Below are 12869 nucleotides of genomic sequence, written 5' to 3'. Positions count from 1 at the left end.
TATGGGAGACTGCAACTGCCAAGCTCTAACAAGTCTCTTCTGAGCAGCTGCAAACTACAGTTTTTGGAGAACTTGGCCAAATTTGTGTGGATTTTCAGAGAGACAGCAAAAGGTGCATCGCTGACACCAGGATGTCCCCCTGCCAAACTTCAAGTCCCTTCTGCAAAGCATGTGGGCCCTGGAGCTTCCTAATTGTATAGTTGAACTTTTTTTTTTATCGTGGGCAAAACAATGCATTTTCCCCATCCTTGTTCTTGAAAATAAGTGAACCATAGTAGCTGAAACTTCCTTTAAAAAAATAAAATAAAATTTTAGAACGAGCCAGACAGCTAGCACAGGAAAGTTCATCCCAAATGGTTAAAGTTGGCGGTTATACACAGGTAGCCTTAACTATTGGCAGCACTCCCAGCTCTGCCTATAATGAATACCCTACAGGCATCTAGGCTCAGAATAAGCCTAGATAGGAAACTGCAGTCGCTAATTCTATTTGATCTTGAATATTTCTGATTCAATGATGAGGCCATTTGAAGACCACCTAGCTCTTTCCAGAAAAACAAAATATTTCTGAAGTGCCGAGATCCTATTCTGTTGTTCCTGATGATCGTGCTAAACCATGGTATTCAACCATAATTTCATAGTCAAAACACTTAACCTTCATAAAATCAAAATATAAGTTTAGGGCCAAATTCTGACTCTCACAAATAATTCCGTTTGAAATCAGTGGGGCTACTCGTCTCTGTAGTGTAAGCAGATTTAGGAGTATTAACACACTAAACCGAGAAAATATAAGGTCTCTCTTCTATGTCAAAATATCAGAACCCAGATTTATGTGCAGGGTGACTTGCATAGCAGTGTAGTTTGTGGCAATGTCTTTGGGAGAGAAATAAACAGAAATGTACCTTTTCAAATTTACCCTTAAAGTGTGCTAGAAGAATAGATAATTTTATTTTTCCACTGACTATTTAAGATGAATAACAAAGTAGTATGTGGAACAGGAGATGAATTATTTTCCTCATGGTGTGTGTCTCTAAAATGGCCCTTTTGTACATAATATTTTTGTTTTGTTTTGTAGTCCATGTACGATAGACAGGGTATTGCTGTGATGCCACCTACTGTACCTGGAACACCTCAAGGTCTTTTTCTAGGTATACCTCGGGGTACAATGAGAAGACAAAAATCTATAGGTAAAATTTTTCTTCTATAAATTCTACACATTCATTTGGCACCTTTTATTAACGTCTCTTCTTGCGTAAAACATTTTCACTTCATTTTTCCTCAACTTAATTCAGTCATTAGTTAATTCTGATCCAAAGCTCAAGAACCAAATCAGTTTGCATGAAAACTAGTACAACTTCCATGTTTTTTGCTTTGATCACTTTAGGCAAGAGTTGTGGGATTGTAATGGCTTTGGAAGGTTGCCTTTAACAAGGAAAGCCAGAGTTTTGAAAGTGCAAAGAAAAAGAATTGAGGAAGATCTATTGTGATAAATCAGCTATAGCTAAGAGTCATTCAGACGTGTTTATTGGCATGAAAATACCATCATCTGCTATGCAAGGTGTGATATGCACCCTACTGGTCATAAATGTATATAATCTCACTTTTTAAATTCAAAGTGATCGTTTTTCTTCACTTAGTTTTTGGTGCATTTTCTGTTTAAATTGATCTACTTTACTCAAGGTATTTCTGAGCTAATTATAAGCATTGTGCTTTTGTAAAGCTGTTCAGCAAAATACACACAATAATTTCAAATGCCTTATGGCATAGCCACCTTTTATACAAAATGCCATCCTCTTTGAGCAAAATCAGAAATTACTTTTATTACATAGAGCAGTGGTTTTGAACCTGTGGGCTGCCTGCAGTCCAATCAGCACATAGTTGTGGCCCATATGACACCCCCAGGGCCATTCAGGTAGTGTATATACTGTGTGGATGTGGCCCATATAACAGAGAGCTGCATATGTGGCCCACAACAGTAAATAGGTTGAGAACTACTGATAGATGTTTTAGAGAATGTTACCCTCTAAGAGACTTAGGAGGTTCCAAGGAGCCTAAAACATTTTTGAAAAGGGGACTAAGACTCCTAAATCACTTAATTGTATTTGAAAAGTGTTATCCAAAATTAAAATTAAAATGTCACTTTTTATGTAATATTGATGGTTCTATATATTCCTTTTACTAAAACAAATACAGGCAAAATTCCTAGAAATGCTTTAGTATTGTACCTGCTGTGTAAGCATAGCATTATTTTGTGTGTTTCTAGATTGCTATAGCCAGACACACAGTTTCTCTGTATAAGAATTCCTTCCCTTCTTGATATATTTCAGAGAAAATTCCCTTCTGTGCAATTACCTCACACTCATACAGAATCTTTAATGTTACTCTGAGTAGTTTTTGTCTCTTTTTCATACCTTCACTTTCTTTTGAAGAGAAATACATTGGCCCTGAAGGTACATAAAACAAAAGCATTTGCCTACAATCAGTAATCAGTTCAGTTTTGTAACTGTTTCACTCCTCTTTAATATTAGCATGTGGCTTTATGGAAAATCAACATTAGAGAACTTTTTAATGAGCAGGAATCAACAAGCCAGCCATGTTTTATTATTTCAGATATGCTTCATGTCATGCAAAACTGCTGTAACATCTTAGGGCAGGGGTCGGCAACCTTTCAGAAGTGGTGTGTCGAGTCTTCATTTATTCACTTTAATTTAAGGTTTCAAGTGCCGGTAATACATTTTAATGTTCTTAGAAGGTCTCTCTCTATGTCTATATGTTATATAACTAAACTACTGTTGTATGTAAAGTAAACAAGGTTTTCAAAATGTTTAAGAAGCTTCATTTATAATTAAATTAAAATGTTGATCTTATGTCGCCGGCCTGCTCAGCCTGGTGCCGACCTGTTCACCTAGGCCAGCAGCGGGCTGAGCGGGGCTGGTGGCCGGGACCCTAGCTGGCAAGGGGTCAGCAGCCAGAACCCCAGACCGGCTGCGGGCTGAGTGGGGCCAGGACCCCAGACAGGTGGCGGGGTGAGCGGCTCAGCCCACTGCCGGTCTGGGGTTCCCTCCACTGGCTCCTGCCAGTCAAGGTCCTGGCTGCCGGCCCTGCTCAGCCCACTGCTGGTCTGGGGTCCCAGCCCAGTACACATAGAGTGGGTACCTACCTTCTTCCTGGTTCTAGCCCATTCTCTTCCTCTCTCTCTGCACTGAGCTGAGGGTGAAGGGGCACTGAGCACAGGGCTGGAGGTGAAGGAGCAGGCTGGGGGCTGGGGTGCAGGGTCTGGCCAGGAGCTAGAATGAGGGAGGAGGGCCCAGGGTTGGGGCAGGAGGTTTGGCTGTGGAGCGCTTACCTGGATAGCTCCCATTTGGTGTGAGGGGTGCAGGTGGGAATGTGGGTGGGGGGTGCAGGAGCTCTCATTTGGTGCTCAGGGTGGGAGGTGGGGATGTGGGGGGTGCAAGAGTCAGGCCATGGCGTGTCAGGGGGCTGAGTATGTGTGGGGAGTGCAGGAGTCAGGGTGGGAGCTGGGTATGTATGGGGAGTGCAGGAGTCAGGGCAGGGTGTGTGTGAGGAGGGTGCAGGAATCAGGGCAGAGGGTGTGGGGGGGCTGCGTATGTGGGGAGGGGGTGCCAGAATCAGGGCTGGGGTTGTTGGGGGGGTGCAGGGGGCTGGGGTGTGAGGGGAGTGTAGGGGTCAGTGCTGGGGGGTGGGCTGGGATCAGAAGGGTGCTCCCAGCCCCCTGCCCTGAGCGGCTCATGGCAGGGGGCTGGAGGGATATGCCCTGATTCTACCCCCCTTCCCCAAGGCCCCACTCCTGCCTCTTCTCCGCCTCCTCAGTCTGAGCAGCAAGGGCACTTGGGCTCCTCTTCTCCCCTCCTTCGCAAGGGCCATTGGCGGCAGGGAGGGAGAGGAGGCGGGGCATGACGCAGCACGCTGGGGGAAGAGGCAGGGGAGGGGGAAGCTTGGCTGCTGGCAGAGCCTGCCCTACAGCAGCAGCTGGCAGGACCATACTTGCTTCTGCCCCCAGCCCCTGCCAGAGAGAGCACTACGTGATGGGCGGAGAAGAGTGGGCTGGGCCGGGCAGGATTTTTAATGGCACGCTGCTGCCTGCTGGGATCTCGGCCATCAGCCCTGTTCAGCCTACTGCTGGTGTTCAGCAGCAGGTTGAGCAGGGCCAGCGGTGGCCGTAGCGTGCCATTAAAAATTGGCCCGTGTGCCATCTTTGGCGCACGTGCCATAGGTTGCCAACCCCTGTCTTAGGGTATGTCTACACAGCCCACAGGAGCAAGCCTCCCTACTCAGGTCAACAAACTTGGGCTAGCAGGGCTCACCTTAGTACTCTGAAAATAACTATGTAAACAGTGCTTTGAAGTTGTTGCTTCAGAGTCTGAAGCTTAGGGAGGGGGAAGGGTGGGCTTCAGAGCCTGAGCTCCAGCCCAATCCCCAATTTCAAAATTCTGTCTACACAGCTATTTTTAGTGCAGTAGCATGAGCCCTGCTAGCCCAGATCTGTTGACCTGGGTCTGGGAGGCTCGCTCCTGCAGGATGTGTAGACATTCCCTTAGGGTCATATCTTTAGTGGAAATAATATAACATTGGATTTAAGTACATTGCAAATTTTTAAAGTTTTCCCTTTATTCATTTTCTTTTTTTAGGAATAACAGAGGAAGAACGTCAATTTTTGGCTCCTCCTATGTTGAAATTTACCAGAAGTCTATCCATGCCAGACACTTCTGAAGATATCCCACCTCCACCACAGTCTCTACCCCCTTCACCACCACCACCTTCTCCCTCCCTTTATAACTCTCCCAAATCTCCAACATCAAGAAGCTATGGAACAATTAAACCTGCATTTAATCAGAATTCAGGTTCAAAGGTTTCTTCAGGTAGATCTGAACATATGGGAACAATAATGAGGGACAAAGGGATGTATTACAGAAGAGAATTGGACCGTTATTCTCTAGATTCTGAGGACTTGTATAGTAGGAATGTCGCATTGCAGGCAAACTTCAGAAACAAGAGGGGTCAGATGCCGGAAAACCCATATTCTGAAGTTGGGAAGATAGCAAGCAAAGCCGTTTACGTGCCAGCCAAACCAGCAAGGCGGAAGGGGATGCTAGTGAAACAGTCTAATGTTGAGGATAGTCCAGAAAAGACCTGTTCTATTCCAATTCCAACAATTATTGTGAAAGAACCTTCTACTAGCAGTAGCGGGAAAAGCAGCCAAGGAAGCAGTATGGAGATTGACCCTCAGTCTTCAGAGCAGCCTGGACAGCTCAGGCCCGATGATAATTTGAATGTCAGTAGTCCATTTGCAGCAGCCATTGCTGGAGCAGTGAGGGACAGGGAAAAGAGATTAGAAGCTAGGCGTAATTCTCCAGCTTTCCTTTCAACAGACTTGGGAGATGAGGATGTTGGCCTGTTGCCCCCAATACCACATGTGAGGCAATCCAAATTTACCGATGAGGACGTATTTAGTAATGAAGATAGTTTTAGGCAACTTATGTCACCATCACCAATTCCTGCACCTAGAGAATCTGAAAATCTTTTTAATAGCAGTGAACCTAGCGATGAAAGTGATGCAAGGACATTAAACTCTTCATCCATAAAAAAAGTTACTGAAAACAATATGGTTGCAACTCAGACCGTTAATGTGTCCAGTTCAGATAATTATGTTCACCCACTCACAGGAAAGCTATTAGATCCAAACTCACCTTTAGCACTTGCGCTCTCTGCAAGAGATAGAGCCATGAAAGAACAAACGCAACAAACTCCAGGCAAAGGAGAAACTGGTAAAGCAGACCTTAATAAACCACTTTATATTGATACAAAGCTGAGATCTAATATTGAAACAACATTTTCTGTGACTTCTGCTGTTACCAGGCAAAATACACGTGGCCCACTGAGAAGGCAGGAGACTGAAAACAAATATGAAACAGATATGGGGAAAGAGAAGAAGCCTGAAGAAAAGAAGAATATGCTGATAAATATTGTGGATACTTCACAGCAGAAATCAGCTGGTTTACTAATGGTTCATACTGTGGATGCAGCAAAGTCTGATGAGACCCTTGAAGATAAGAGAGTTGAAATGGAAATGAACCCAGACAATTCTCCATCGGAGATCCCAGAAGATAGTGAAGAAGCAGAAAGTGGGTTGAATGTATCTGCTACACCTGAGCCACCTGCATCTCCCTGCAAAACAATTGTAGCAGCTAGCTCTGTTGATGACCCTGTCATTTTGCCATTTCGCATCCCTCCACCTCCTTTAGCATCTATTGATATTGATGAAGAATTTATTTTTACTGAGCCATTACCTCCTCCCTTAGAATTTGCTAACAGTTTTGATATCCCCGATGACTGTTCAGCTCCAGGTTCTGCTGTAACGGACTTACGTAAGCAAAGAAAAAATGGAACACCTACATCTGTTTCATTTAACCTCAACCAATCAACGAATTCTTTAGACAGTAAAAAACAAGTGGGTCTTTCAAACTGTTTGCCTGCCTCATTTCTGCCACCCCCTGAAAGTTTCGATCATGTCACCGACTCTGGGATTGAGGAGGTAGACAGTCGATCTAGTAGTGACCATCACTTGGAGACAACCAGCACTATCTCAACAGTGTCCAGCATCTCTACCTTATCCTCTGAAGGTGGTGAGAACTTGGATACTTGTACAGTCTATGCAGATGGGCAAACATTTCTGGTGGACAAACCCCCAGTACCTCCTAAGCCAAAAATGAAGCCCATAATCAACAAAAGCAATGCACTTTACAAAGATGCTCTAATTGAAGAAACTGTAGATAGCTTTGTTATCCCTCCACCTGCTCCACCTCCACCTCCTATCATTGCACAGCCCAGTACGGCTAAAGTTTTACAGCAAAGGACCTCTAAGCTATGGGGTGATGCAACTGAAGTAAAAAGCCCAATTCTCTCGGGCCCAAAGGCTAACGTTATTAGTGAATTGAACTCAATACTACAACAAATGAACAGAGAGAAATCCTCAAAGCCAGGGGAAGGGTTGGAGTCACCTGCTGGAACAAAAACTGCAAGTCTCAGTACAAGGTAAATGAAACTAAAAGAATTAAAACAAGATCTGTACTTCTTTCAAGATGTAATTACTCTGTTTCTTAAACAAGAGCATGCTTTTGAGAATTTACATTAGCAGGCTCCACAATAAGAATTTTGATAACGTTAAAGATCAGCCTAGGGTATAAACACACTATATAATTGACAGTTTTCCCCCTGCTTATTCTGCTAGTTTCCAGTATAAAATAATGTACATTTTCATTGGGAAAAATGAGCCCATTTTTTGAGGTTTCCTATAATAACCACCACATTGGCCAATAAGTCTACCCCTAGCTATCAGCTACAGTTAGCTCCACTGTAATTCTCTTTGCTAGAATGCCACCCCTTCAACACACACATTTTAGGTCTCTGTGGAAGTTCCTTTCAAGGACGGTTCAGTAAACAGCAAAAGCAAGAAGCAGAAACCAGCAGGAAGTTTATAATTATTTGTTTCCATTTTAAGTTCTGTTGTTGTGGACACTAGATTGAAGGGCTTGTGTTCATGGAGCAGCAATTGGTTCATGCACATTAATTGGTTCATAAATTCTGCAGATGCACATTAAAAGTTCCCTAATGCCCTTTAATGTAGTGCTGCTCAAAACAGTACTATGTTAAAGTGCAGTCGGGAATTTTTAGTGTGAACCAGCACGGTCTACGTACTTGAATTAATGTGCAACACATTAATACTGTTTAGAAATCACACCCAGTAGTGCTCGCATTACCCCAATGTGTAAACAAGCACCAAGACCACTCTATCTGCATTCCTAGCTGAGGCAGAATTCATATTAACTTGAAACCGAGTTTTGCCTGAGAGGAGAGAGCAGGAAAATGCCCATAATGAATACTGAAGTCATGTATGATGCCTACTATATGGAGACTGTCGTCAAAATATTGGATATATTGTATTGTTTACTTGTTAAAAGAAAACTTCTCATAAAATATCTGGCCAATTGTAAACAGAGCAAACCTAAAATTCATGGGAGAAGCTGATCTGAAGTGAGTATGGTAGCCTACAACTAGACAAGAGTTCTCTCAATTGCTATCACTTTGAGACACAGAGTATCCATTATTTTGATGTGAATTATTTAGGTTTATGTTTAAGAACTGGTGTGTTTTTTCTTTTACAATGCTATTTATACAACAGAGTTCTTGCAGTTTTACTCAACAATTATAATTGTATTCAGTTCCATAACTGATAAAACATCACTTTTCACTTGTCTTACTGCACACTCTCAGCATAGCATTATTTGATTTAGTTAAACTCATTTAATCAGTAATATTAAATGTAATCCTTATAGTATGACAAGACGTGAACCACAAAGATATTTCATGAATTTTTTTATTGAAATCACAGTTACCACTAAGCTGTTGATTTAAATAACATCTGTATGCAATATCTTTGTAATTCACATATATTTACAGTTTTCAGTTTTTATTTATATTTCAATTGCACGTATTTGTTTACTGAACAATCTGTGAAAGAAAATTTCAGGGAGCTAGAAAAGTTTCTAGATCAGCACTCCTTTTGCAGCCTCGCTCTGTTTACAATTGGCCATATTTTTTTTTTTATGGAATTGGTTTCCAAATACCTACACAAGTCCTATGAGGAGATCCCACAGGATATCTTGTATCCTTGCACATTCAAATGTATATTGTATTACACTGAACACAAAAATTGTCATTAAAAATGAGCTGGAAAAAAAGGGTACAATTACTCTTGATCACAGGCATGTGCAGAGGCCTGCAGGTAAATGGAAAAGTGTTTATATTTTGCTAAAGTAAGTATAGGTAAGCCACACATCTGAAAAGTGGATATATTCCTCTTAATCCTAGATTTGGATTAAAAATTGTTTCTTAAACTCCAGTTTTCTGAATGTTACCACTGTCCTACAAGAGATTTGAATAATTGGGCTTGACCTGTACATTATAAGAAAATATGGTATCCTCTTTGTGGTATGGAGAGCTTTGGCATCATACAGAATTTAGGAGTGGCTGCTGACCTGCAAGCCCGTGTGACCCGCGATGTGGAAATCCATTTTTGTTTGGAGCTTCTGTGCAAAAATGTAATGCTACTGTATATTAAAGATACTATCCAAATTATTCCCCCCAAGAATTACTGTGCTGGGCAGGCAGTAGCCCCAAAGAAGAAACACAGTATGGCTCCCACTCTTTGGATACATAAGGGAGATGTTTGGCGTTACAGAAAGGGTGGCTATTTTAATACCAAATGATCTCTCATTTAGGAAGCAGTATTATCTCAAGCCTCAGAGGATGGTAGTTAAAGTTTGTTCTTTCCCACTGGATATAAGCTGTTGAACTGGTGGCCATAAAGGAAGGTATGAAGGATCATACAGCGTTCCTAGAATGAAGATATGGGTAAAAAATTCCAGGAGCATGGAATTCCTTTCAATTGTGCTTGATGCAAACAGAGAATATAAATTGAGTTGTCTGGTGCACTTGAGAGGCCTTAATACAAAAAAGACAAATCCAGTGAAATTTGTACAAATTGACCAACATATCTTGGTTGCTTAAGGTAGATGGTCTTTTACCAAAGGTGGAGCAGAAACTGAACTTAGTATAATTGAGGATGCCTTCGGTAATCCTGTAAAACATGAAGTTGCCTAATCAGAGATGACAAGGTCAGACTGTATAGTCTTTCTGTTGCCTTCATGACTTCAGGGGTTTTTTTTGTTTGTTTGTTTTTAAATGTGTGCAGTACTTACTTTTCTTTGTCTAAAGTCACATTAAATAGCTAGTGTACCTGGCTTTAGATGCCTAATCTTATTTAATTCTTTCATATTTAGGAGTTCTTTTCCAGGTTACAGTGGAACTGAACATTTCTGTTTATTCCAAAATATTGAGTAGCAAATAACTAGCACATGCTTTGCCATTCCTTCCTATTCTAAAATAATCAGAACTCTTTATTTCACTGCAACTTTTTAAAGAGTCAAAATGAAAGCGCTGCATTTACTAAGGGGGAAATGAAATGTAGAAATAAATGGAGATTTCTTTCTGGGGAAAGACAAAATTAGGTTGACAGGGACACTTTCAAACAGTTTTTCAAGAGCCGCTAAAGTATTATATTTTAAAAAAAAATTAATCATGCAGAAAAAGGGGTATTCATAGATGGTAGATCTCTAGAAATAAATTGCCTACTGGGAACCCTGAGGGAAGCAGTTACATTATATTATTCCCTCATAGTTTTGGTCTTTTCCTCTCCTACATGAATTCTTACCACACATTGTCATAAACAGATAGCTAAGGGTTAATGTCTCTTTCACCTATAAAGGGTTAACAAACAGTGACCTGCAAACACCTGACCAGAGGACCAATCAGAAGACAAGATACTTTCGAATCTCATGGGAGGGAAGCTTTTGTTTGTGGGTTTTGGGTTTGGCTTTGTTCTCTCTGGGTCCTGGACGGGACTAGAGGTGCAGCCAGGTTTCTGCCAATCTCCCTGCTACAGTCTCTTATCTATTCAGAATTATGAGTAAGAAAAGGCGGTCATAGTCTTTTAAGTTGTTTTTTTTTCATTTACATATGTGTACTTGCTGGAAGTAGCTTAAATTGTGTTTCTGCTGGAGAAAGTTTCTTTCTATTGTTTATAAGTTGAAAGACACTGTAACTTTTTACCATCTAAAGTGGAGAGATAAACCTTTTACTTTTTCTTTCTTTTTTTATTAAAAGTTTTGCTTTATAAGACCCGTTTGAGTTTTCTCCTAGTTAAGGCTCAAAGGACTTGAGTCTGTGTACTCACCAGGGAATTGGTGGGAGAAAGGAAAGGAAGGAGGGAAATGTAAGCTTGTATTGCCTCTGGGTGAGGGGGAGAGAGAAACTTGATCTCTCTGTGTTGTGTTTCAAGGAATTGATATCAGGCGATCTCCTAGTGTTCCCAGGGCGGGAAGGAGCTGGGAGGAAGAAGAGAGGGGGAAGGGAATGGTTTATTCCCCTTTGTTGTGAGACTCAGGGAATCTGGGTCTTGGGGTCCCCTGGGAAGGTTTTGGGGGGACCAGAGGGTATCAGGCCCTAAAAATTCCTGATTGGTGGCAGCACTATCAGATCTAAGCTGGTAATTAAGCTTAGGGGAATTCATGCTAGTACCCATATTTTGGACGCTAAGGTCCAGAATTGGGAATTATACTTGACACACATACAGTAACAAAATGAAATTTTAAGTTGTGATCACCAATGAGTACAGAGACCTGATTCAAAGGATACCTTTAAAAATCAGAAATGAAGGCAAAATTAAATTCAAATTGACTGCAAGCTAATTCTTCTGTGGAAAAATAATCCCAAACACACTTTCGGGACAGAGAATGCAGGGAAGGAGTAATGCTGGAAGACCTAGGAGGTACAGCAGACAGCAAAATCACATGTGTTTACAATGTGATATGACAGTAAAAAAAAAAATGGCCTATAAAGTGTTGATCTGCATATAAAGATGCATCACCTCACTAACAGGGATTTTACTCTTTCTATAATTCTAGTAGAATGCCTCTTGAATATTGGGGGAGAGGAAAGGTTTTGTTTGTTTAATTCAGTATCAGAAAGGTATAGACTGGGATAGGCAAACTTTTTGGCCCGAGGGCCATATCTGGGTATGGAAATTGTACGGTGGGCCATGAATGCTCATGACATTGGGGGCTGGGGTAAGAGAGAGGGTGAGGGCTCCGGCTGGGTTGTGGGCTCTGGGGTGTGGGCAGAAATGAGGAGTTCAGGGTGTGGGAGGGGACTCCGGACTAGGACTGAGGGGTTTGGAGGGTGTGAGGGGGATCAAGGCTGGGGCAGGGGGTTGGGGCGTGGGAGGGGGTTAGAGGTGCAGGCTCTGGGCAGCGCTTACCTCAGGCAGCTCCCAGAAGCAGCGGCATGTCCTGCTTCCAGCTCCCCTGCAGCGGCACAGCCGGGCAGCTCTGCACGCTGCCCCATCTGCCACCCCTGCAGCTCCCATTAGCCGCAGTTCCCAACAAATGGGAGCTGCGGGGGCTATGCTTGGGGTGGGTGCAGCGTGCGAGCCCCCTGGTTGCCCCTACATGTAGGAGCTAGAGTGGGGTCATACCGCTGCTTCCACCCCTGGTGTAGATGCATTTAAAGATGAGCAGAAAAAGGGAGCTGAGGAGCTGGATGATTGATGTATGAGAAAAGACTTAAAAGAGCTAAATAATTATTTCTTGGCTAAGCAAAGATTGAGGAAATGGGGGAGAGAAATGGTCTACAACTATTTAAAGGATGTAAAAACCAATGGTGAAATGAATTTTTTAGTATGTTACAAGGGGGAAGTAGGAGAGTAACTGAAGTAATAGGATGAAATTGAGTCTATCAGAAAGATTTCTGCTGCTTAATATGCACAGGACTCTGCATTTCAGGCCTGATCTGCTCCCAGTGAAGTCTGAGCACCTTGCCTTTTAGGTCTTTTTTTCTGCTTACCCTCCTCTGTGCTCTGCCTAGGGGCAAGAATGGATGACAAATTCCTAGATGGGGAGGAGGAGGAGAGGGCATGAGATGCTAATGGCAAACTCATGGGAGCGGACAGAGTGCCTAGTTCTCCTTCCTGGCATTAACTTGAAATTGGCCCTAGTATGTGTGTTAATGTCTAGAACTGCCCACTTTAAATTTGTAGTTCTTCTCCAGAAACTGCCTGTGTAAAAGTATCACTGCCTTACTCAGCAGATCTGTTGCACCTTGTGTGTATTAGTCAAACATGCTGACTTCAGTGACAGAAATAAATTTTTTCACTGCTTTTAGTCCTCTCCCACCTATGACTGAATAAGTTCAAGACTGTATATTCCATTTGTGCATGATAAACAGAATTATTTGCT

The 12869-nt window shown here is 42.3% G+C and overlaps 1 protein-coding gene across 9 annotated transcripts in view; it reads left to right on the top strand.

The window, feature by feature from the left end:
- The window catches only part of SHANK2 (SH3 and multiple ankyrin repeat domains 2), a 698629-nt gene that overhangs the window by 673832 nt on the left and 11928 nt on the right, over positions 1–12869 (top strand). For all 9 annotated transcript variants that reach the window (XM_050955213.1, XM_050955215.1, XM_050955220.1 and 6 more), the window contains 2 exons: positions 1073–1184; positions 4647–7050. In XM_050955213.1, the coding sequence (XP_050811170.1) occupies positions 1073–1184; positions 4647–7050 (2516 nt within the window). The remainder of the gene's footprint in view (positions 1–1072; positions 1185–4646; positions 7051–12869) is intronic.

Source organism: Gopherus flavomarginatus, chromosome 5, assembly GCF_025201925.1.
Source record: "Gopherus flavomarginatus isolate rGopFla2 chromosome 5, rGopFla2.mat.asm, whole genome shotgun sequence".
Classification (NCBI taxonomy): domain Eukaryota; kingdom Metazoa; phylum Chordata; order Testudines; family Testudinidae; genus Gopherus; species Gopherus flavomarginatus.
The sequence above is the reverse complement of the archived record's forward strand: the minus strand, read 5'-3'. Positions and strand labels throughout refer to the sequence as shown.